Source organism: Columba livia, chromosome 16, assembly GCF_036013475.1.
Source record: "Columba livia isolate bColLiv1 breed racing homer chromosome 16, bColLiv1.pat.W.v2, whole genome shotgun sequence".
Classification (NCBI taxonomy): domain Eukaryota; kingdom Metazoa; phylum Chordata; class Aves; order Columbiformes; family Columbidae; genus Columba; species Columba livia.
This window is the reverse complement of record NC_088617.1, coordinates 7,394,565-7,419,598: the sequence shown is the minus strand read 5'-3', so window position 1 is coordinate 7,419,598 and position 25,034 is coordinate 7,394,565. Positions and strand designations below refer to the sequence as shown.

General features: G+C 44.7%; 1 protein-coding gene and 1 long non-coding RNA gene across 3 annotated transcripts; one reads left to right on the top strand and one right to left on the bottom strand.

Moving 5' to 3' along the window:
- Positions 1-1,423: 1,423 nt before the first annotated feature.
- Positions 1,424-24,583, bottom strand: CHRNA4 (cholinergic receptor nicotinic alpha 4 subunit). Of its 2 annotated transcripts, none has more exons than XM_005499576.4 (6): positions 23,974-24,583; positions 22,629-22,780; positions 17,462-17,506; positions 17,263-17,372; positions 7,541-8,921; positions 1,424-2,022 (listed from the first exon to the last, which is right to left on the bottom strand). In XM_005499576.4, the coding sequence occupies exons 1-6, from the start codon at positions 24,032-24,034 to the stop codon at positions 1,897-1,899; spliced, it is 1,875 nt and encodes a 624-aa protein (XP_005499633.2). In that variant the 5' UTR covers positions 24,035-24,583; the 3' UTR covers positions 1,424-1,896. The 2 variants fall into 2 exon arrangements, with proteins under 2 accessions (XP_005499633.2, XP_021138473.2); XM_021282798.2 differs by lacking the exon at positions 1,424-2,022 and adding an exon at positions 5,197-5,637 and having other exon boundaries at positions 23,974-24,525.
- On the top strand, positions 1,899-5,220 carry LOC110356231 (uncharacterized). Its single transcript, XR_002409328.2, has 3 exons — positions 1,899-2,036; positions 3,248-3,500; positions 3,580-5,220. It is a non-coding gene; the product is annotated as an uncharacterized LOC110356231 (long non-coding RNA).
- Positions 24,584-25,034: the final 451 nt, after the last annotated feature.

Sequence of the window (25,034 nt, the reverse complement as noted above, 5' to 3'; positions counted from 1 at the left end):
TCTTAGATGAGGCCAAACAGGCTGATCACTGCATTGTTTTTCAGCCTGTACTGTTTCAACTTGTATTTCAAAGAAGTCTCTTTAAACCACGTTGTTTCAGTGCCAGAATTACTGTCACAAGCCCTTGCAGCTCTGTGCTGCTCGCTGAGCTGTGTGGCATGAGCAAACCTCAGGTGCCAGGGTATTGTGTAGGGATGCTGCACATCTTGCCTGGGGTCCCACCTACCCCAAGCTCTGGCTTCTACCAGGACCTTCCATGCTGGCCACTGGCTTACCTGGTGCCTGTCCTCCAAAGCTCTGGGCTGGCCAGGCAGTAAATGTTGCAGTGGCCAGACAGGCCTGTGTGTGCTGGTCCATGGGTGAGGCCTAAAGCCCCTTGCCTGCCAGCCTGGGTTTTGAGTCAGGCAGTCACGGCAGGTCCTGGGGAAGGCTGTATTTTTAGCCTATGTCTGCCTTTCCTTGCTCACTGTTTATAAGCTTTTCAGCCTCTTTAATAAGCAGGAAGACACTGGGCTGGATGCTGCTGTGCTGATCCCCCCTGGTACCCAGCAATAAGGATGGGAACGGTGATTTGGTAAGTACCAAACAGGGGATGCTGAGCTGGATGGAATTATGGTCTGTCCAACCGTGGTCAATTTTACAGTTGCAAATGCACAGAGAAAAGGCAGAAGATAGATTAAGCATGTGCTCACCCTCTGTCTTGCAGCCTTGCACCCACACGTCTGGCTCAGCTGTGCCATTGTGCATGGATGTCCCCATGTGGCAGGACAGGGCTCCCCTCCCTCTGTCTGGTGGTGCCCATCCCTGCCTTATGGCAGCAGGTCCCAAAGCGCGGATGAGATGTATAAAAAAGGTTGGTTTAGTTTGGATAGAGCTGGGAAGAGCACAGCTACTGGAACAACTGGCTGAATTTAGGGCCATAATACCTGTAATTCCTGCAAAGTGCCATTCAGAATTCCCAAGTGTGGCTATGTATCCTGTTCAGGTTTCCCCAGGTAATGGCACAATTCCTTATTACACTAATGCGTTGTCTTGAGTTTCTGCTGAGGCTTCCACATCTCTAAGTACCTACATTAGCTACAGAAAGGGCCTTTAAGCTCAGAGTGACCCTCTGCTATTCTGCAGCAGCAATAATTCCCATCCAGGTAATTTCCCTTAAAAGCACACTAACATGCTACCAACACGGCCTGAATCTTAATGCCAAATCCTCCCTTCATTTGCATGATCCTCACTCAGCTATAATCCCCATGGTTTCTGAGCGGTATTGGCCAAAGTAAACCCTGTCAATACAAAGACCATAGCTATTGTATTTTTGGTGATTTAATGTACACTGTTGGTCCCAAAGGGGCTGAGCTGCCTTGAGGAATTCCTTCAGCCTTTCCAGTTTGTCCACCTTTACCAGCCGACCACAGACCACAAGTTATGCAGGTATCCCAGATCTGGAACTTTATTTATTTATAAAATGACTCATACAGGGACACGTAGTCCTGAACCACTTCAGCTTGACAGGGCAAAATCACTAGGCAGAGCACACCGAGACCTCTGAAGATGACTGGAGCTAATTTGCCAGGGGCTGGTTTGTAGATGCGAAGCCTCTTCATGTGCTGCTTTAGGGAACAAGCTCGTGTTCTTAAATTGCTGAGTATATACCAATGAATGCCACCATGCTATGTACAAACTTTAATTAGAACTTTTCCCCTAAATTAGATGGAGGAAATGAAAATGGCGTGGCAATATGATAAGACCTTGGAAAGTATTCCCAGACAGATCTGGAGCAAGTAAAGCGCGGACACGCAGTGAAATATTGAAAGGGCTGCCTCCAACTCTCTGTTTCTCTCCTTCCAGGTGAGCTGAAATCCATAGAGTGGGACATACTTTCTTCCTTATGTAACTATACTAGATCATTCCTGCCAGCCACGGTGGGAGGAAGAGACCAACAGTCCCCAGCAAACACACAATGATGAACATCCAGAGGAAGATCCTGTCGATGACCATTGCGACGTACTTCCAGTCTTCCTTCACCTGGGAACACAGAGGTGAAAAGCCCACTATTGTTTATTTGCAATCAAAGTTTATGAAGATGATTAATACTTTACATAGATATATGCCTTATAGATGCTTTATATATATATGCTTTACTTATATATATATATATATATATATATATATATATATATATATATATATATATATAAGTGCTTTAGATATATATGCATAAAATAGTTTAATTTTAGTTCAGAGAAGGGGAAGGTCTCGCATATATTTAGTGGTCCTATTTAAAGGCAAAGGTTTATTCTATCAATTGCTGATGTGGGAGAGAGGTTCCCCTACAGCACGGGTGTAGACGTGCAATTGCAAACCCTGTTCACAGCTCCCCAGGGATGACACATGCCTGTGGACAATTAAGCTTGTCTGCACACTCACTATCCCATTTTCCATGACCAACAGCTGTAACTGGTTGTATAAATGAGGCTGTGATTCAAGCTGGGGATGATGGGGCTGGGGGGAAGGAAATTACTCTTTTCTCTGTGCCTATAAACAGATTTGCTTACAGATTAACGACGCCAAACTCTTTCTGTGAAGGGATTTACTGCTTTGGGTGAGTAAGCAGTGAAAATGAACCAGCAAATTAAAAAAAAAGTCTTCTCACCCTGCTTTTTGTCTTGCTGTGGGAAGATTTTCTAGCAATCCCTCTCTGGGGGGGATCTAGTACTTATTAATACCATCAGGCACGAATTATAAATGGCTATTTCATTAAGTGAGAAACCCCATACATATGAAAACCTCTTTTATTACATTGCTGTTATTAATTTCTTTCTGCGGACTGATCAGATGGAAAAGCTTTATTTGATACGGCTGTACCCATCATAATTTCCTACAATATACCACTTGGTGATTAATAGGCTCGAGGGCTGAAATGTTGGCATTCTGCCTCCCTCTTAAGGGAAAAACATCTCCACAGCAGCTTGCTCGAACCTCTTTGGGTGCCGTGATTGCAGCAAGTCAGGAATGTGGTGTAAGGAGAGGGAGGCAGCAGAGCCAGAGCACAGAGATACTGCATTCGTTTTAAGGGAGTAGCCCAGAACAGTAGGTGTGGGCTAAAACACATCTATGAGACCTATATGGAGATATCTATATATATAGATATTTTTAAAAATTTGCTGATTATGCTGAAAATTAATTTGGGTGAGGAAAGCAATCCAAATGTCAGTGAAATAGCTATTTGCAGCTGATGATGTTTTCACAGGTACAGTGGCAACTTCAGATCCTAAAACGTTTGTCAAGCACCAAACACGCTTTGAGCACAGCACAGCGACTCTGAAAACTCACCCTGAGTCTTCTCTTTCTTCATCAGTCACGGATGCACAACTAGATTTTATTTGATACCTTGTGGGTGGTACAGAGAAATCACGGTGTATCAGAGGGAGAGAATGTACAATCCTGGCTTCTGTGACCAGTGCTGTGATATTTTATTGAGCTAAGAGGAGAATTCCTTGCAGGTAAGTTGTGTGCATTTACCTCATATTGGTGTGCTGAACCCTTCATGACCTGACCATGAATTTTCCGATATATTTGCAGACGACATTCAGCTGAAGCAATGCCAGCAAAGTGAGCTCTTCAACTACACCCTCATTATTTGCCTTGTGGACTGCTTGGTTCAGCCTTTAAATCACTGATATTACTCCAGCTCTTTGGCTCAATAAGCAGCTTTGTAAAATGAGAAACAAGGCATATGCTGCAGAATGTGTATTTTCCCAATAATTTGTTGTCTGAGCAAAGAATCTTAAATTTCAGGAGCACCTGGGCATTTTCAAAAGTGTAAAAATCAGTTAAATATTTTAGTGCAATGGATAATTTTATTCCTTTTAAATATAGCATCAAGTTAAGCAGGTTGTTACTATCCAATAGCCAAAACAAAACAAAAAAATAAAGGTTCATCCTGAAGGTTGTTGCCTTCTTGGGAGAAACCTTGTAATTCTGTGATTGTACATCCAACTATAGTTAGGATGAATAAAAGAAATAGCGACCCTGGAAATCGCAAGGAATTCTCTCATCCCGAGGGTCAGGTCTCGGTGGATAACTCCCCTTTGCTGTACGTATTTTCTATCTATTCATCACTTGCTGAGAGTTGGAGTGAGTCCCTGATGCTTAAAATTCCTGGTGAGAAAGGCAAGATCTGGATGACTGCATTTGTAAGATTAATGTAAAGAAAGTCTGAAATATAGCACCTGATCTCCAACAGGAAATCTGGATTGGCCAAATAAGTTTTTTTGAGTATTTGTGCTGGTATAAGTAAGTGCTGGATCACAAGAAGTAATTAAATGAACTAGATGAGTTTCTCTTTGAGAAAAGAAGGGGGAACGGGAGAAGAAGAACAACTTGGACAGTTCAACAGAAATTTGCTTTTGAATGTAATGATGTATGCATAAAAACTCAGCCCATCTTGAAAATGATGGCTGGGAGTGCATCAGATGTTTGCAAAATCAATATCCAGCTTCAGACTGAGAGCAGGGAAGGGTGAAATTGGAAATTATGGAGCAACAATGAAAAAAAAAGCAGGAGGAAATGAAAATTATCTAGATTTTTTTTATTTCTTCCTGACAGTGCTGTAACATTTCCCTGTGGTCCAGCACCTCACGTGGAGCGTCATCTGCAGAGGCCTCTCTGACAACATCTCTGCAGCTGTCAACATCTGCCACCCCAACTTCTGAGCTGTATTTTGATTAGTTTTTAAGCTCATTCAAAACTATTTTCGGGAGAGGATCAGAGACAGGAGCCATCTGACTCCCCCACCCCCAAATTCCTGAAAAATAAGGGAATCTGCTGCTATTCCCTGGCCCAGCTTTGTGCAGGTCTGAGCATGGGGACAGAGCAGTCCCGGGTGGTTTTACTGTACTTTGTTAAAAATAAACGGGTGAGATTATCCCATGTTTCCTCCTGCTCAGCTCTATTCTCTCCTGGTTTATTTTTAAGCTGTCTTAAAATTCTTTTTATCAGAGCAGGCTGGAGATGTGCACAGGCATGAGGACAAAAAGGTTTTCCACTCGGTGCTGTTGGGGTCTGGTAGTTGGGCTTGTGTGTGACATGCACCTTGTTTTAATTAATTAATTAATTTCTAACAGCATTTCTATCATATGCTGGGACAATTTGGTCTTGCCTTTTCCCCTGTGTACCATGGTGCTTGTACTGTTCGCAGATTATTTTCTTTTTTTTTTTTTTTTTTGGTAATAAACAACTGCTTCTTGCATTTCCCATTTTCTCTTTGCTGAAGCACTTAATTAAATGAGCTATTTACTTTTAATTTAGAAGCACTGCCCCTGTGGCAATGGTGCTTTAGAAAAAGACAGGACCTTCAAAAGCAGCTCTGTTCTCATTCCAGGAAGGTGCATGTCTCTGAAAATATAACCCAGCGAGTGAGCTGTGTCTCAGGGGCTGCGGCTGCATCAGAGCTGCCTGCTGACAGATTTATTCAAAACTTCCATGAAGAAATGCCACAATTTCATTTTAAGATGAAAGCAAATTCCTGAGCACTGATTTTTTTTTTCCCCAATAAACTCTCTTTTTACTAGATCAGTTCTGCTCCTTGTAGTACATCTCAATTCCAGAAGATCACGTTTCCTCCTTTCTCATTTCCACCTGGAGGAAAAAAAAATGTGCTTTCCCACTTGACATGACTTGCATCCAAAAAAAATATAAAATAATATCGCCTCGCACCAAGCTCAGTGAAAATTCCCCCTAATCTGAAAACCCAACCTCTCCCTACCGTGCCAAACTGCTGTGAAAGCGCACAAAACTGGGGGCAGGCTTGGAGGCTTCTCCTGGGGGTGACTCTTCTCTGCTCCTTGAGGGATGTTTTCCTGGTGCTTTTCCTCACTGGGCTGGCAGGGGGTCTGATCAGAGCCCTCAAAACTCCTCCTTTTCTTCTGCTTTTGATGTTTAGTGCTGTAAATACCTTTTGTTCTCAGGATAATAATTCATTTAAAGAGAGAAGAATAGTGGAAGGTATAAGGAAAAAAAAATGGTGGCTTCTAAAGCTTGTTTTCATTTTACAGAAAGTTGCAATCACAGATTAAAAGGAAACAACCCAAGGTATTCATTGACTTGTTTCTCAGTGATATCAAGAAGCTTAGCAGAAAGAGAATTGGTTGAAATGGGATGTAATATTGGTGCAATATTCTTTCATTTGCACCTGGGGGAAATAAATGAGTTAAAATCAACTGGCTTCCATGGCTTTATGTGCGATTATTACTAAGAGGAGAGAAAACAGAGTTTAATTCCCACAGTCCTAATGTGCTTGTGAAGTGCTTTAGCCCAGCAAAGAGTGCTGGGCTGTCAAGTGATGAAGATGGGGATTCACAGCCCATCTCTGCCACAGATTTATTCTGTGACCTTGAACAGGTCACCTCATCTCTGTATTTTGCCTGTCACTCCTCAACATGAGGAATTACCAGTTACTTCCTCAAAGGGATGTTGTGAAGTGAAATACATTAAAGAACAGAGACCTCTCAGACTGTGGTACCAAAGAGTGTATAAATGGACAGCAGCACTTAATCTTTTGTTGCTGTTGCTAAGTGCTCAGTGCTGTGAAAAATGCAAATATAAAGACTCTCTTCATGCCCAGGAAGTCTTGCATAAAAGCACTATGACTTGCACTGACTCTAAATCTTGAGAAAATCAAACTGTAAGTACAGCTGAGAAAGAATTTTTGCTGAGAGATCCCTCTAGGAAAAGCCACGTAAGATTTTTCTTTAGCAAGAACGCTAACTTCAGGTTGCCTTGTGGCTTCCTTCATTATGGCCATAATTAACTAGCACACCATATCCATAGTATTGCAGGGGAAGAGCTACAGGAGGTGTGAAAGGATGTGGTATTTATATGTGCATCACCATCCCCATTAAAAGAAATTCTTTCAGCCTCTACTTCCCTTCTCTATTTGTAGCCATATTTAGCCCTTCAGAATAAGTGTGAAATGTGTCTGTCCACCCACCTTCCTGCACAGTGCCAACCGCTCCAGTGGAAGTCCACTGATGAGGAATCGCATCAAGCAGAGCTAAACAAACCCTGCAAAGTCCCCACACTACTACGCGCTTCCCATATCCACAACCTATTTCAGGAATTTGCTTTCCTGGGCTCAGCAGCCACAGTCAATGATTAATAAAACACAAAGTGTGAATTCTCAGTGGCTCAGAGGCTTCTCTATAAAGAATAATTTTGCTACGTTCCCACCAGTTGATGTAAATCTTAGCTGCCTCCTTCCTACCTATCGATGACTTTACTCCTGTTTTCTGCTAGAGATTTCTATTGTTTTAGAGCAGCCCTGAGCAGGGTCTGGTTGTGCTGCCTGCTTGATTCACATGCCAGCCAAGACCCCAAGGACAACCTCTCCAGCTGTGCCAACGTGCTCAAAAGCCACAATGTCAGAGATGGCTGAACATGCACCAACAAGTAGAGTCTCTGTACATCCCCAAGTTTGGTGAGGCTTCCTTAGTAAGCAATTTTTGACTTACCCATGGAGAGAATGCTAAGTTAGCATACTTACTGAGAAATCGGCGTCTTCTGCCCGCAGGTGATCTGCGATGTAGTGAACACCTTCCACTGCCAGCTTCAGGGCTGGGGACATCAACAGAAGGTGTTGCTCTTTGGCGCTGTGAGTCTTGCTTCCTTGCGCTGGTGTGCCGGCTGCTTCGCTCTTTTTGCATTTACACTTGCACTGAGGGGGCTTGTGCTGGGGCTGCTCTTCATTGAGGTGGCACCGCTGGGATGCTGGAGAGGCGGTGGATCGTCCATTGGTCTGGGAAGAGTCCTCTTGCAGGTAACAATACTGGATGCTCCGGGACCTACAGCGGAGACTCCCTTCCTCCGTCTTATTGGGGCTGTACATCTGCTGGACACTTAGTGATCGGCTTTTCGAGATGGAGGTGGTCTGGGTGTCACTCAGGGGGTGGCAGGAGGCTTGTGGAGAGGAGCAAGTCACCTGTACAGGCTCTGGGTGCAGCACAGAGTACTGCCCAGATGGGGACTTGCAGATAGGCTGAGGCTTGGTTGGCTCCTCGAGGTGGGCACAGAAGGAAGATGTGGGTGATGGCTCATTGCTCTGGGGGCTGGGGGAGGATGAGGTAGTGAAGTTGGGCTCCACGTCAGTCTCAGACCAAAGCCTTGGTGTGTTGGTTATTTTGTGCATGGATTCAATGAGCTTCTTGCAATTGTCTTTCACCGTGGAGGGACGTTTCATGAAGAGGAGGCGTGGGACAATGTCAAGGAAGATCCTCCTCACCCAGTCAGGCATCGTGTGGGTACGTGGAGAACGATGGTGCACGTTGAGCACAAAGACAGTGATGATGATAGACAAGGTAACAAATATCATGGTGAAGAGAAGATACTCTCCTATCAGGGGGATAACCAATGAGGTAGATGGGATGATCTCTGTGATGAGCAGCAAGAACACAGTGAGGGACAGCAGCACAGAGATGCACAGGGTTATCTTCTCTCCACACTCAGAGGGCAGGTAGAAGACCAGGACAGTCAAGCAGGAGATCAGCAGGCAGGGGATGATCAGGTTGATCGTGTAGAACAGTGGTAGCCTCCGGATAATGAAGGAGTAAGTTATATCAGGGTAGATCTCTGTGCAGCATTCGTATTTCTTGCTGTTGTAATTGCCCACAGCGTTGATGATGACCCATTCCCCACTCTCCCAGTAGTCCAGCTGGTCCACATGACTGTGCATGCTCACCAAGTCTATCTTGGCTTTGTCATATGTCCAGGAGCCAAACTTCATTGTGCAGTTTTGCTGGTCAAAGGGGAAGAAGGTAACATCAATGCTGCAGGAGCTTTTATAGATAGCGGGTGGCATCCATTTAATTCTCCCATCGTAGAAAAGGTGGGCCTTGGTCAGGTGGGTGACTGCAAAGTCACCGTCAGCACTGGGGAGAAATAGAAGATAAAAAAAGACTAAGGCTTCTCTGTGACTTCTCAGCTCTGTCAAAGAAATAGAACATTTAGTGCCTGGCATCCAAAAATGCACTCAAGCCACCTGGGAGATGCAAGATGAACATCATGTGCAAGCACTGGATCCATCCAATCTATTTAACTCTGTTTTCTTATGCACGCACTAGATTTGCATACAAATGTAGCCCTCACCTTGCGTAAGTCAGGTCTTTGAGGTGAACGTACACAAGTTTTCCTCGAAGGTGTCCCGCAAATGCCCTGAAAAGGGTTGAGTTTGCTTTACAGATGTGGGAAGAACCACTATCAGGTACTGTGGCTGCGGGCTCTGCAGAATTAATTGTGACAGCTGCTATAAATGAAACAGTGTTGGATAATCATTCAGTCTGTTACGTGTAAAACAGTGAGAACATCCTATTAATAGGAATAATGAAAGTTAATCTCTTGATTTCCCAGTCAGGAAGATCTGTCTCTTATTGTATTTTCTTACTAGGACTCTCAGTTGAGGTCTGCGTGCTGGTATAAGATAAATAGCTAACAACCCAGGATTTTATAGCGGAAAGCCATTTTCCAGACGGTGAAAAAACTATTGCATAAACAGCACTTTTTTTTGTTTGTTTGGATCTGCTTTTCTCAGCTGGGCGGTGTGGGAAAAGCACCCTGATTTCCCACAGAACCGTGACATGACACTGAGACTGGGATGGAGATCAAAAAAGGCAACAGGAAAAGCAAGTGCACTGGGAATTTGGGGGAGGAAAGGCCACCAAGAGATGCCATACTCAGTCTGTTATAGTCTTGAAGAAACAAGGGAGACTCAGTAACTCTGGGCACGGGATTCCCAGCCCTGGAGACAGCCCTGTCCTCACCAGGTTGAAATCCCAAATAAATGAAGCAGGCAGAATCTGTTTGTAGAGTAATGCCCTCAAGTCTATCTACAGGAACAGAGAAAAGAGCATCCAAAAAGTAGGGAGGGAATTGGGACTGTTACATACCCAGCTGGAGCTGCTGCAGAGCTCGGGGATATGGAGGAAAAAGCCTGTTGTGAGATGCCGAGTGGTAAAGAGCAACGCTGCTAAAGAAATGGGAAGCTGAGCAGGGAAGGAAGAGTTTCTGCTGAGAACTTGAGATGAATTATTCAGGCTGATATAGATAGAAACCTCTCTGCTCCTGCCCAGCCCGCCCGGCTGGAGCCGATCCCCCCTGCAGACACTTTACAGCCATCGGCAAAGTCCCTTGTCCCCGCTCGGCTGCTTCAGATCTCAGATGTGGCGTGACAGCAGCCGTACAGCGATGGGGTCCGCGGGGTCACACCTCTCCTCTTCCTCACCAGCAGCAACATAAACAGCACAGGGACAGCCTGGTGGGCTCCCTCAAGAGGCTGAAGGCAGAGGAGCTTCCCTAAATTGGTTTCTTTAGGAGAACCTCCATTCATTCATATGCAAAAGAAGGAAAAAAAGACTTTCTGACGTTTCCTCTTGCCCTACAAAGCATCCTCATTAGCACACCAGCTTCCAGTGAGACTGGTGTAGTATTGCTCATCTTCTAAAGCTTTAAAATGTGGGGTTTTTTCTTGTTTTGTTTCAGAACAGGAAAGCTAAAAATATATAGAAACCCAGACTGATATCTCAAAGAGACCAAGGCAAAACCACCATTGGGTTTTACTTGGATGCAAATAAACCCAAACAATGCCATTGTACCATCCATCTAACTCCTTTCTTCCCTTTCTTACCTTTTCTTTTTTAAATCTCATTTACACTCCAGGATCACTTGCTTTGGATGAAAAATCTCTCTTTTTTTGTTTTCTCCTGGATTGTGCCTGCATTGCAAAGCCAGTCTGAGACATGAAACATGCACAGCAGGTGACAGTCCAGTGTTTGCTGTTCTTGGTAGTTTTCTTTCTAGATCTCTATAGGAATTTGGAATCCAATTCTGCATTTAATGAGATCTCTGAGGCATGATTAAATCATTCATTAATGGAACAATATGCTTATAATTGGAGTCATATTACTGAAAAGGGATAATGAGCATCTACTAGTGTTTCTCTTCTTAAGTAGAGCAATGCGTAAGTGACTGGGTAAACAACACAGGTATGTGTTTTTCCTTATGACAACTGTTGGAAAGAGGCATGAAACTCTTGCTAAAAAGTCATCTAGGAACAATAATAACTCACAGAATTGCATTTCATTCCCAGAAATGTCTTGTCCAGCAGTTTTGCCGTCTCTGGATAACTACATACCTTTTTTCTTCAAGAGTGGATGTGACCAGTGCGATGCTGCAGATCTCATGTGTCAATTATTCCCATAAATGATCTGCTTCTTTGATGAGGAAGATAATTTTTAATTGCTTGCCTAACAAACCCAGCCTCATCCTGGGTCCTCTTCAGCTCACACATTATTTCGAATAACACTGGTCCTGCCTTCCAAGCTGCATTTTGCCTGAAGCATCACTGCAGGAGTGAAATCAGCAGCAAAATCGCTTCTTGCCTTTGCGAGTCAGCTAATGACTCTGAGGAGCCATAAAACACCCTGGGACCCGTCTGCTTCCCCCTCACCAACATAACAGGACTGTGAAACAATTCCTGACTTCACTGGGCACATTTGAACTTCTCATTGCAGTTCAGTTTAGAGATATTTGAGTAATTTGTAAGCAGGGTAAATTAGCTCTGCTGTTACACATAGGCTGTATCCAAGCCAGCTACATATATCATGCAAAGGTAATGTTCACAGTTTTCTTAACCCTCCATGCATACACATATTTTTGCCTCCTTCTCCAAGCTTACCACCCACACTGGACCTTCAAGCATATGTTTAGGGGACTGGAAGCTCCACTCACTGGCACGCTGCCGACACGGGGTGAACCAAGAGAGATGCTTTCGTTGGGTGAGGCTTTCGTCTCCTCCTCTTGACACGAGAGAGGGAGCAGACAAGGTCACTTGGTTATTGCCGGTCTTTCAAAGCCTCTCCCCAACCTCCTCCAAGGGACAAAGGTGAGACAACCTGCTGCAAATGAAGTCTGGAGTTGGGAGACTGGGGAAACCTGGTTATTCTGTAGAAAGTTTTGCTGTGGGAAAAGCCGCTCCTGGCCGAGTGGTGCCAACAGCCCTGACGGCATAACAGGAATATTTCCTGAGACAGGAAGGTGGGAGATCTGATAGAGAAGAACGGAGAAAATCTGCAGCAGTCCCTTTATAGCGGTAGCACATTTTCATCTCGTTCAGTCTAGACCACGGTGTTGTGACAGTTGTCATGAAAAACCATTTGGAAGAAGGGGCGAGTGCAAGGCAAACATCACAACAAGAACTTGAGAATTAAGATAGGCTCTTCTGATTACCCTGACCTGACAGCTCTCAAAATCTGTCTCTAATAAAGTACTGGAGCTCTTATATTTTCATGTCAAACACAACAGAGCACACCAATAAAGAGAGAAGACAGTCGGTTATTTTTTTTGCCAACAGAAATAGCGCTGCCGTGTTCTGCAGCCTTTGATACCTCATTTCAAGAATAAAGGCAGCTATTCTAAAAATCTTCTAAGCTTACAAGGGTTCAAGAATGGCATTGTTTTACTGGCAGCCACCAACCATATTTCATTAAAAAGCTCTGCTGATGGAGAAGCTTTTTATTCTTTTTTCTTTTTTTTTTTTTTTTTCTGGTTTCTATTTTCCTGCAGTTGGGAGATATATCATCTCACAAAATTAAATGTTTTCAAAATGCATGTAAATGAGACACACATTTATTTTAATTTCTGATGATACAATTTAAATCCAAACAGAGCTTTAAAAGCCTGAAAATTAGCTGTATACACATTGCTAGAATGTCCCCATTTAAAGCATTTTTCATCAAACAACTGTAACCAAGAAAAATTGCAGTTTCAAAACCTCTTTAAAGAATGTATCCTATACTCTATCAAAGAGATCCTTCTGTAATGTTCAGATTAAAGTACTCTCCAAAGGCAAACCAGAGAATATGTAGTTTAACAATTGTTTTGCCCTACCAAAAGAATAACTACAAATGCACAGATTACCTGGTCCAAACTACCTACTCAAAATGGAGTCAGCTACAAGAGGATTGGGACCCTGTCTGTTTGGGTTTTAATTATCCCCAATGTCTTGGCATCTTGGGTATAAAACCTCTTGGGGACATAGACGGAAGTTTCTGTGCACCAATGCGTAATTCTTTAGGTCACATCACAGATTTTGCTTGCTTTGGATCTTCAAGAGCCAGTGGTAACTGATATTTTGATTGTTCCTCAGTGAAACAGGCATCTGTCTCAGAACTGGCTGTGCTACGCTGATGGGATAAGAACAAGTTTCTCCAAAGGCTCTAAGAGTGCTGAATTTGTGCATTTGGCTTCAGTTCTTCCCTTTGCTGAGCACCCTCGTTAGCACTTGGGAGGCAAAACTCCAGCTCTGTCCGGAGCATAATGGAAGGAGAAGTCCTGGATGCTCACTCAGCAACAGCCCAGGAGAGATGCCCCTTATATATTTCCTCCTATTAATTCCTGTATTGCTGGACAGAACTTGCAGCAAATCTCAAAGGCATCTAGAGACCTAATTCCTCTCAGAAACAGGCAAACACCCAGAAGAATAAGGAAAGCTTAAGTGTGAACTAACAATTATAGGTAGGCCTATTTTAAGTACAATCTAGTGCAAAATGGCACAATTTGTGCAAGAACACACAACTAAAAATGTCAAGAATGACTGCAATATTTTAAAGGTTAGACTGGGGCATGTTTTGGTATTTCTCCCCCAAACAGCTTCGGGATGAGTCAGGAAACCAGCGTTACTCCGTAAAACTCACTGGTTGCAAACATCAGAGTGTAGTTCAAAAGAACAAGCTGCTGTAGTGCACTTCAAAAGAACACTTTGCTTTCTCATGATTTTCAGAAGCCGCCTGCCAGATGATCTTCTAACCCACTCCAGTAATCCTTCGTGTCCATATTACCAATGGGTGAGTTCCTCCAGATATTTTCTGCTCCTAATTACAGCAATTTGTATTTGAATTCCCTTCATGTCTGATTTTTCTTTTTTGTGACTATGGAGGCTAAGGCAGGGATTTCTTTTTTGGAACAGCTAATACCAGAAAATATTGAGAAAAAAAAAATTTGAAGTTTGACTGTTCCCAGATTTTACAATAATCAGCCTAGAGAAGACAAACGCTATCATGAATATTCAGTTGAAAACTAGCCAGTGAACTTAGATGTCGAGATTCCTGCCCATCCATCAGGCTGAAGGACATGGTCTCGCATTCATCTGGCAGCCTGTGGCAGAACCTGGCTGCAAACCTGCAGGTTTCAGTGTTTTCTCCTCTGGAGTTTTTATGTTGCACGGAGTCCAAATGGCTCAACAAAGTGGTGGAGAAGCCAAATACACGAAGGAAAACTAAAACGTGATTGAAGTCCATTCATGAATGGGAAAATAAGTCAATGCAGAGGATTAGATAATTCATTTATAAATGATTTGGTGGTGTCTGAAGAGCCTTTATGGGCTCAGATAAGGAACAGCTGGTATTCTTGGCAGGGAAGAAGAGGTTTTGTTGCTTCACTATTAACTCATATTCCTCTGTTATACATGTGTTTTGTCACATCTAGTAGAAACTATTTACAGAGTCTTGGAACTTATCTCATCAAGCCCAAAAATTCAACAGCATATTAATTTCCCTGTAGGATATTAATTAGGTTTTAGATTCCTTATGAATGTCGACAAGTACATATACTCTCTAGGCCAAACCAGCTGAGTTTACTGATTTAATTCGGGCCTCTAGAGCAGACAGATGGAAGTTTTTGACAATAGTGAGTTTAGATATGAGAATAATATCACAACAACAGGTTAAGTTTCCTTAAAGATGCAAATCTCAAATCGATTCAAATTTCAACATTTCTATACGTACCCCAAGATGAAAACAAAAGAGACACTTCTATAATCTCCTGCCCAAAAAGTCTCTTTTCCAAACGATACCATCCCAAACAGAAACACCATACTGTTGCCAGAGCATGTGATGAGCAATAAATAATTTGCATTAAAAAGCCTGAACAGTGCAAAAGGCCAGTGTGGCTGCTTGCTCTCCTCCACCAAGGTCTCTACACACACATTCTCTTGCTTCTTTGGATGCAAAACTATCTGCATCTACTTTAAATTCTCTCTAAACTATATATATATATATGTATATATATATATATATAAAACATGAGAGGGAATGCTTGTTAGCATCACCCATGACTACTCGCTGTCTTTCCAAAGCCTTTCTTTCTGAAAGATTTCTAGCTGAGATACGTACAATGAGGAAAAAAACAAAACTAAGATGTTAACTACAGCTTCAAATGTGTTTGATAGGAAATCAGGTAGAAAAGAGAAGTACATTGCAGCACAGAATACAGTTTACACCAGACTGTATGAAAGAGCTCAGGCAAATATAGCTGTAAAGAGGTACAGAATTAATGGAAAACCATTACTGACTGGCTGATGGTTGGCGCCTACATCCATGTTTAATTCATGGATAAAATAACCAATTAAAAATGCATGATAGGTTCATGACAACTGACAGAGGAATGCATGATTATTAATGGTACATGTGGATAAAGGGAGGGATGTAGCTTGGGTTTGGGCAGCTGGAGCATGAGACCTCCCTGTGTGGTGGCCAGGTTAGATTTGCCATCTGCAATCCCTCCCTACAAGTCAGACTGAGTCAGGACCAATAAGATGGGCAAGGCTGAAAGACCCCAGAAGAAGAAAAGAACATTCTGGAAGAGCTGCTGGGGCCAGCAGACAGGCAGCTGCTCCCTGGAGTCCCTGTAGCTGCTCAAGTGACAGTGACCTGGGACAGCAAGGCAGAGCCTGCCAGGGCCAGAAACCAAAGGTTGTTTTCAGCATGAAATCCCGACATGTCTACAGCACAAAAGGACACCCAGGCCTCCTTCTTTACTGCTAGACCCCTCCTTGCATGGAACATGCTCACCAACCGTGATGAGAGAGTGAGCCAAGGGAGCAGATGCAGAGATGACACCTCAGGCTCTCATTTACGAGTAGCTCCAGCAAATGAGTAGTTTGAAGCACTAAAGTCCCATAGAAGAGGAGGTTTGTGTAGCACTGTTTCCTTTGGCACTAAGGTCCATCACAACCACCACCAGAAGCTCCAAAAATAATAATCCTTACCATTTTCATTGATTAAGCAATGAAAAGGACAAGGACATTTTTCCAGAGGAAGCTGTGAACACCTTGCTTGGCTGCAAAGTGAGCCACTTGTAATATAATATTCATGCTCAGAGTGTGTCCCTGTAGAGTAGGACGGTCCAAGTGCCTGTGAATTAGTCATTTCCATCAGTCTAATCTCTGAAAGGTGCCGTGTGGAGGTGCAGTGATTTCCAAGAGGTTTGCAATCGCTCCACACCACTGAGGATCAGAGACAAGCTAATGGGAATGATGACAAATTCCACAGTCTCCAAAGCTCACAATCTGCTGGACAGATTCCTCCCTCAGCCTTTTTTTTTTTTTTAAAAAAAAAAAAAAGCAAAATCATATCGAACTAGAACCAGGCAACTGTTTATTAAAAATGAGCCTGGCTTCCGTGGTGTTTTCTTCGTTAGCCACATACAAAGATGTTTTTGTTTGATGCTTGCAGCAAGTGTTTTCTCTACAGCCTGTGCCAGGGAGGGAGACTGGGATACCCTACATCCAAGAGAATGGAGAACTCTGCTGGGATAAACCAAGGAGGAAACAGTCTTGGAACTTGGACAGCCTTTCAAAGAATATCAACAGACTCCAAAGGAAAGAAAGAAAACAACCACATGCTCCCTAGGAAGTGTCCATACAAGAGAGAGTTTTCAAACATTGGGTATTAGGAACAAATATCTATTTCAGGAAAATTCTAGAATGGTACTGGGCTGACTTGAAACCTGTATTTGCAGACACAAAAGTCTGAAATATTTCAGCATATTTTCCTTACTTAAGCCCATCCTCAGTAACTGGCTTTTCCAGTTGACAGGGATGAATTAGGGGAGAGCTCCTTGGCGAAGTGAAATTAAAGAGAGCTGAAAGCACAAATCCAGCTCAATTGTGTCTCCAACATGTGAAGAAAAGACAATACCTGGCATCCCCCAACAAAACCCACTGTCCAGAGAAAGGATACTTGGGAGAACAAAAACCTTGTGACAAATGTTAATCATATCATTTAAGGCACATCTGGGACGGATATTATGAGAGTCTACATGGAATTCAACCACAGAGAACAAAATAAGGAGAAACAATTGCAAAAAGCACCTTGGCAGCACAGGCAGAGAAAATTTGCAAGGACGGGTTTGCCTTGTGGGCACAACGCTCACACTTACTTGTTGTAGAGGACAATATCTGGTCTCCAAATAAGCTCCGAGGGGATTCGGATGGATGTGACGTTTTCATATTCCAGGGGGTCCCAGCGCAGCTTGTAGTCGTGCCACTCCTGCCAAAAGCAAGGCAATTACAGAGCTGGGAGAGTTCACATCACAAAACTGAAAAGGAACATGGAAAAACACGTTTTGGTGCACCCACCTGCTTTACCCACACGTTTGTGGTCATCATTTGATTTTTCTCGTCCTGAAATGCAAGATCATATATTGGTTACACAAGTGGGTGCGACAGCCCAAGGAACTAATTGAATTTCTCTTAATTTGTACTTCATTTCACAGAATCACAGAATCACAGAATCGACTGGGTTGGAAGAGACCTCAGAGATCATCGAGTCCAACCCTTGGTCCAACTCTAGTCCGTTTACTAGATCATGGCACTAAGTGCCATGTCCCATCTCAGTTTAAAAACGTCCAGGGACGGCGAGTCCACTACCTCCCTGGGCAGGCCATTCCAATGCCTGATCACTCTCTCTGTAAAGAATTTCTTTCTAATATCCAGCCTAAATTTCCCCTGGTAGAGTTTAAGCCCATGCCCCCTTGTCCTATTGCTAACTGCCTGGGAGAAGAGACCAATCCCCACCTGGCTATAACTTCCCTTCAGGTAGTTATAGAGAGTGATGAGGTCACCTCTAAGCCTCCTCTTCTCTAGACTAAACAACCCCAGCTCCCTCAGCCTCTCCTCATAGGTCTTATGTTCAAGTCCCTTCACCAGTCGTGTTGCTCTTCTCTGGACCCGCTCCAGCACTTCAATGTCTTTCCTGAACTGAGGGGCCCAGAACTGAACACAATACTCCAGGTGTGGCCTCACCAATGCAGAGTACAGGGGAAGGATCACTGCCCTTGTCCTGCTGACCACGCTATTTTTGATACAGGACAGGATACCGTTGGCCTTCTTGGCCACCTGGGCACACTGTTGGCTCATGTTGAGCTTCCTGTCAATTAGCACCCCCAGGTCCCTTTCTGTCTGACTGCTCTCCAGCCACTCTGCGCCCAGCCTGTAGCGCTGCAGGGGGTTGTTGTGACCAAAGTGCAGCACCCGGCATTTGGCCTTATTGAACTTCATCCCATTGGAATCAGCCCATTTTTCCAGTCTATCCAGATCCCTCTGCAGAGCCCTCCTGCCTTCCAGCAGGTCGACACTCCCTCCCAACTTGGTGTCATCAGCAAATTTGCTGATGATGGTCTCAATCCCCTCATCTAAATCATCAATAAAGATGTTAAACAGGACGGGACCCAACACTGACCCCTGGGGAACACCACTAGTGACTGGCCGCCAGCTGGATGCAGCCCCATTCACCAGCACTCTCTGGGCCCGGCCCTCCAGCCAGTTCTTAACCCAGCGTAGAGTACACTTGTCCAAGCCATGGGCTACCAGCTTTTGCAAGAGTATATTATGGGAGACAGTGTCAAAGGCCTTGCTGAAGTCCAGATAGACCACATCCACAGCTTTCCCCTCATCCACCAGGTGAGTCACCTGATCATAAAAGGAGATCAGGTTGGTCAGACAGGACCTGCCCCTCTTAAACCCATGCTGGCTGGGTCTGATCGCTTGTCCATCCTGAAGGTGCTGTGTGATTCCATTCAGGATGATCTGCTCCATAACCCTGCCAGGCACCGAGGTCAGGCTGACAGGCCTGTAGTTGCCAGGGTCAGCTCTGCAGCCCTTTTTGTGGACTGGGGTAACGTTGGCCAATTTCCAATCATATGGGACCTCCCCAGTGAGCCAGGACTTTTGGAAGATGATGGAGAGCGGCTTGGCAAGTTCTTCTGCTAGCTCCCTCATCACCCTAGGATGGATCCCAACTGGTCCCATAGACTTGTGAGGATCCAGATGGCTCAGTAAATCACCAACTATGTCCTCCTGGAATACAAGGGGCCTATTTGGCTTCCTATCTCTGCCAACCACCTCCAGAGATGAGTTGTCCTGAGGGCCACCTGTATTACTGGTAAAAACTGAGGCAAAGTAGGTATTAAGTACCTCAGCTTTCTCCTCATCTTTGTTAACTATATTTCCTTCAGAGTCTGTAATTATTTCTGTAATTATAAATCACCTCTGCAATAAATGCAAATTCCATCTTGGAAATAACAAGCAGATGTTTCTGTCAGTTAACGTGGGACAGGACACAGCTGTCTGATACCACTGAACAGCTGAGACTGCACCTCAGCGATCTTGTGAGCAGACGGACTTGAATTTATTGGGATTTTCCTTGATGTCAGTAGATCCAGCATAGGACGATGGGGACAGGCAAAGAGCTCCCCAGCTTGGCTTTGCCCTGAGCACTGAAGTGGAGCGATGGATACATAGATCCTTACTCACACGTGTGCATGGATTACAACGCTCAGCTTCATCTGCAAGTAGTGTTTAGTACTTCTGCTGCAAAAAATTATCTGTGAACACAGGTCTGGAAACATGAAGCTCAGCAATGTTTCTCTTTCTACCAAATACATGAACCTAGAGCACAATGGATTGTATTTTCTGAATAAACCCAAGCTACTCTGCTGACATGTAACCCTTGAACAGCCTGGTGTACACTCATGTCAGTTGTAGACTTTTTCCTAACTCTACATACAAATAGTATAGAAAGACAGAACTATATGTGTATATATTTAAGTAATGTGAGGCAGATATTATGCTGGCAGCACTGTAGTAGAATTAATCACTGCTTGCCTTGCCTGTTACAACTCCTACATAAATAACTAAGACAAATTATGTGGGGCAGAGCCCAGTGATGGTCTGATTCAAGTGTCACGCAAGAGCTCAGAGCTTATTTGTGTGTTTCTTTCTTTTCTCTCTCTCTTTGGTTGGCATCAGAACCAGCTCTTTTGACAGAGCTCATTTGGAAGCAAACTGCTTGTCATTAACCTTATGGCAGTTCAAGATTAATTCTGAACATTAAAAGCCAGGAGATTTGGGTGGGCTGAGCCTCCTCACTGCTCTTGTGGCACCAAGTGTAAAACCTGATCAGAGATACACTTGTCCAGGGTGGGGGACCAGAAGCACATAGAGGAAGGAGGAATACAAAAAATATTTCAATGAGTAACAAAGAAAGGGAAAATATCCAGCTATTCCCTTGGGTGCCGATGGGAGATGACGAATGCCACTGGAAGGGGCTGCCATGCTGTGGACTGGACCAACCCTTGAGTATCTGCTTCTCTCACCCCTTTGCAATTCAAGCATCTGAGGGTCTCCACCACTGTCCCTGCTCTGGGGATCCCAGCTGCACCGGTGCTACCCTTTACTGGAATTCCTCCCTTTTTTGGGTGCAGACCTTGGTGGAAATGCCTACCCATCACTACACAAGAGGGCTCTGCTGTCCTCCTGACCCATGCCAAGCATGACTCTGTTCCCATGGCTTTCTCTTGTAGGAAGTTTGCAATGTCCTAACAGCTGATTGCCTCCTTCTCCTGCACAGACTGAGGACAGTGGGGGATTCCGCAACCAATAATGGTGTTACACCAGGGGGATCCCGCAGCCAATGGTCGTGTTACACCAGGGGATTTCACACAGGATGGTGGTGTTACACCGCCTGGTTTCTTTTCTCAAGGTGAACACAGCACACCAGATTCTGCAGAGACACGGGCAGAGAAGTTCAAACATGTTCCTCAATGGCTGCTCCTGGACACACGCTCGATCACTCACCACTTGTCTCTGGGCTTAGAAAACCCTCAGCACACCAGGGTGAGGTAAGGACATGCAGGGATGTCAAGTTCCACATCGATTTTTCTTGTGTCATCCCCCTCCCAGCTTTTGTCAGCAGGAGCCAGGGTTTGAATACAGCTCTGATTTTCCTTTCATATTTTTGTCATTGTGTCTAACAATTACAGCGTGGTTTGCACCAAAACACTGTCACTGTTGGAAGAGTGAAGGGACAGTTAAAATGCTGCAGTGGTGGCAGGGGTGTCACCAGTCCCCAACCACACAGACCAGGGCAAGAAGGGACAAGAGCTCTCCTCTGGCTGCACCCACCGACCCAGGCACAGAACTGCCTGCTTGTTGCACTTCTAACCACTGACATGATTTTAAGAAGATTAATTCTTCTTAAGTAAACTGGGAAAAGCACTGTGAAGTAGGTGTATCGATCCCCCCTCTTCCACAATTCAGCAGCTGCATAATGGAAGGTCTCTCTCATGCCTCCACAGTCACTAATGTCTCATCTTTAGTCTTATCAATAATTCAGATGAGAACCATACAACTTCAACATTAGCAGCTGCAAACTGCCCTGGACGCCTCTGGCTGACGTAGGAGAGAGGAAAGGAATGGGAAACCATTTATGTGCTGCAGAGTTGGAAGACGATGGCCTCTGCATAAGGAGATGCAGGTCTCTAGCAACTAGTGGTTTTGATTTCCCACCCCTCATGTCATCCCAGCTGTGCTCCCTCTGCATCTCAAAGCTCTTATCTCAATATATAATATGTGGAGAGTTGTCTATTATGATTGTCCCACACCAGTGTTTTTAAGTTGCATGCACTTTGCATTACCACCCCATTTATTCTGCCACACAAATATAGTAAAAAGTGACAGAGAGAGCTTCTGAAAGCAAGGTCTGTACTTGTTCACGAGATGTTACTTTACACGAACATGCTGCCCTGGAAGTATTGCATGCAAACAGAGACAGGAGAAAGAAGCACACGGGAGGAAGGTCTGCACAGGCTAGAAAGCCTGTGTTTGTGCTTCACATCTGCAGGCCTGCAGGGATCTCCTTGGGATCCAACACTTGACCCCACCACACTGAGACAGAATAATCCTTTAAATACCATTTCAGTGCACATTGGTCTGGAGTGCAAACCACTCTATTTTGTACATGACATATGTGGTTTGCACACGCGTAACTTCTATTTCAGCAAACACTCAGAAACAATTTTCTTGTTAGCATCTGCCAGATTAGATAACAACCCTCAAAACTTTCATTTGCAGAAAGCTCTTCAAACAAGTTATCTTCCAGAGACATGTAAGCCACTGCTTCTATTAGCTTGTTCATAAGAATGGCTCAAATTCCAAATCTGCCGTTTCTTTTTTTCTTTAGTCAGTACTCTTTGGCTTTTATATCAGTTGCTTCACTGCTCTGCTGTGATCAGTCCCATGGGTTTCGACCAGGAATTTGGGATTTTGCTTAGAGTAAATGAAGAATAAAGGATGCACTTTGATGACCAACTACTCACAAGTCACCCCTCAAACCAGCAGAGCTGTTTGTGTGAAAACTCTGCTGAAAGCAAAGTTCTTCCCAACCCAGTAAAACCTACATATGCCAGGAGCCGAGCACCGACCCAGTTAATCTTGGCCATGTGTTGCACGAACAGGTTGCACTTACAACATCGATGAGCTGGGCAATGGACAAGCCGAAGCGGACGAGGACCACATCGGAAATGTTGGCGACGGGGCGGGACCACTTGTTATAACCAGAGAAGAGTTTCTTCAGGAGACGCTCCTCTGCGTGGGCTCGGGTTTCCACATGGCCGAAGGCTGTGGGGAAGGTGTGGGGCACAGCGGTGTGAAACCCATGCAGTTCCAAGCACCGATACCTTCTCTGGGGTGGGATCCCCACATTAAACCCAGTGATGGGCAGGTAGGGACACATGGGAGGGTGATGCCACCCTGGTGACTTGCCTCTCTGCTACCCCATGTATTTCTCTGTTCCCCCACTGTGGTCAAATCCCAGTTGTAGAGTTTCTATCGCAGAGCAGAATGGGTCTGCAGAAAGGGGAGGCATCGGTAAAACCATTTGAAAAACATTACATGGGCCATTCTCCTCTGAATCTGGTTTAATTTTTATGGCCACTTTGCCGCAAGTTTCTAGCACTGAAGTCCGCGAGCAGGAAAGAGGGATGCTAGAAGGGCAAGACAAAAAGGAAAAGGCCGCCTCCTGCTGAGAAATAGGGATTCTAGATCAGATTTACACATAAAAAACCTGGCATCAAATGCATCAGGAGAAAAAAAAAAAAAAAGGTAGACTGAAATTTAGCTTTTTAAACTAACCTTCATAGCTGGTCTTTCACAAAAACAATGGGTGAAGGAAAAGGGTGGGGAAGAGTACAAATTGGAGAATGAGAGCTCAGTTTCCCTTAACAAGGACTTTAGAAGTTGGAGGCTGCAAGGAGCAGCCCTGACCCTGCACGTACACGACAGGAACCGTCGGAAGAGCCTGTTGGTAATTAAAAATTAAAGCCGCTTCTCTTCCCGGGGGCTGCCGGGGGAGCTGCGCTCCCGAGCCGGCTGCATCCTCCGGCACGGAGAGGGAGCCGAAGGCTCCCCCCTTGCCCCCCATGGAACATGGCTCCGATTTAGGCTTTAGATTTGCCCTGGATTACACAAAGGGAAGCATTAGCTGAGCTCTGGCTGTGCTCCCCCCAGCCGGAGCTGTAGCCCGGAGACACATGAACACTTTACCCGGGCAAGGAGCAGGATGCGGAGCCCCTGCCTGTGTTCTCCCTCCTGTCCCCACCGCCGCTTTAACCCTTTCCCCATCAAATCAGACAAGGAGCAGAAAAATAAAATCAAAGCATTGCTCGGTAGAGGCGGGTATTTAGGGGAGCGATGGGGCAGGAGGATGCAGAAACGGGGGAAATTCCTTGCTGTTTGCAATGTGCTTTTGAGAGGGATAAGGGAGAAAAGAGCTGAAGAGCAGCGCAGGGGTAGAAAAGCTTTCTCAAACTTACCGGAAAAGATGCTGGCACAGAGTAGGAGGAGGAGGTTTCCTTTGGACACGAGAAATCCCATTGTGGAGCAGAGCTCAGGCTTTAGCAGGCAGAGTCTCCTGTCCTGGCTACTTTTCCTCTCCGAGTCTCTGGATCCTCCAGATTCATTCCCCTAAACTCCTTTCTCCCTCTCACCTGCAAAGAATAATTGCTGGTGGATTTTGTTTGTTTTTTTCTTCCTCCTGGAAGGATGCTCTTCCCTGGGACACAAGTGCACACACGGGCTTGCAAGAGCTGTGGAAGGGCTGCAGAAAGCTCCTGCAAAGAGCTGCGAAATACACAACCTCCCTGGGCTCTCCTTGCTCCTCTCCCCTTTCCTCCGGGGCGTTTTGGCTGCTGGGTTGATTTGTTGCTGCTGTTTTCAGCCTCCCCCAGCCCTTTGCTCGAATTTTGCTGCTGCTGGGGACACCGATGCCCTCGGTAGAGCGGAGAGGGAGCACAGGGTGTTTGTATATTTAATGGAGTTATAGACCTGCCCACCTCCTGCTTGGGAGGAGGAGAGAATCTGTGCACTCCAGCAAACAGGCTGCAGGGAGGAAAAACTTTTAGTATGAGCAGTGAAGGAGGAGATGCAGACCCCAGCTGCAGCCAGAGTTGACTATGGGGCCACCTGGGATCTTTACACCACCTGAAGCCCAAACAGTTCTTAATTAATGAAAGCTGGCTGTTTAATCTTGTCCAAGTGCTTTTCAAAATCATTCCTGCAGACTAACAGGGTAATTAGTCTGAGAGATATTCCTGGCCAGGGCTCATCTCTTTGCTGTCAGCAGCTATTGGGCTGATGAACCTGCCCATGAGACAAGGCTCTGCTGCACTTGGTGCTGTACAAACACGTAATACAAATACAACTAGTTGAACAAATACAACTATTAGGTAACATGCATATAAAAGGTGAGACTGAGACAAGAGATTACTTGAATATATCTACATAGTTCAATGTACCTTAAATATACCACAAATAAGTCTGTTGAAGTCCTAAAGGCTTTTTGTGGAGGAAAAGATAATTCCTTGAGTTAGTAAGG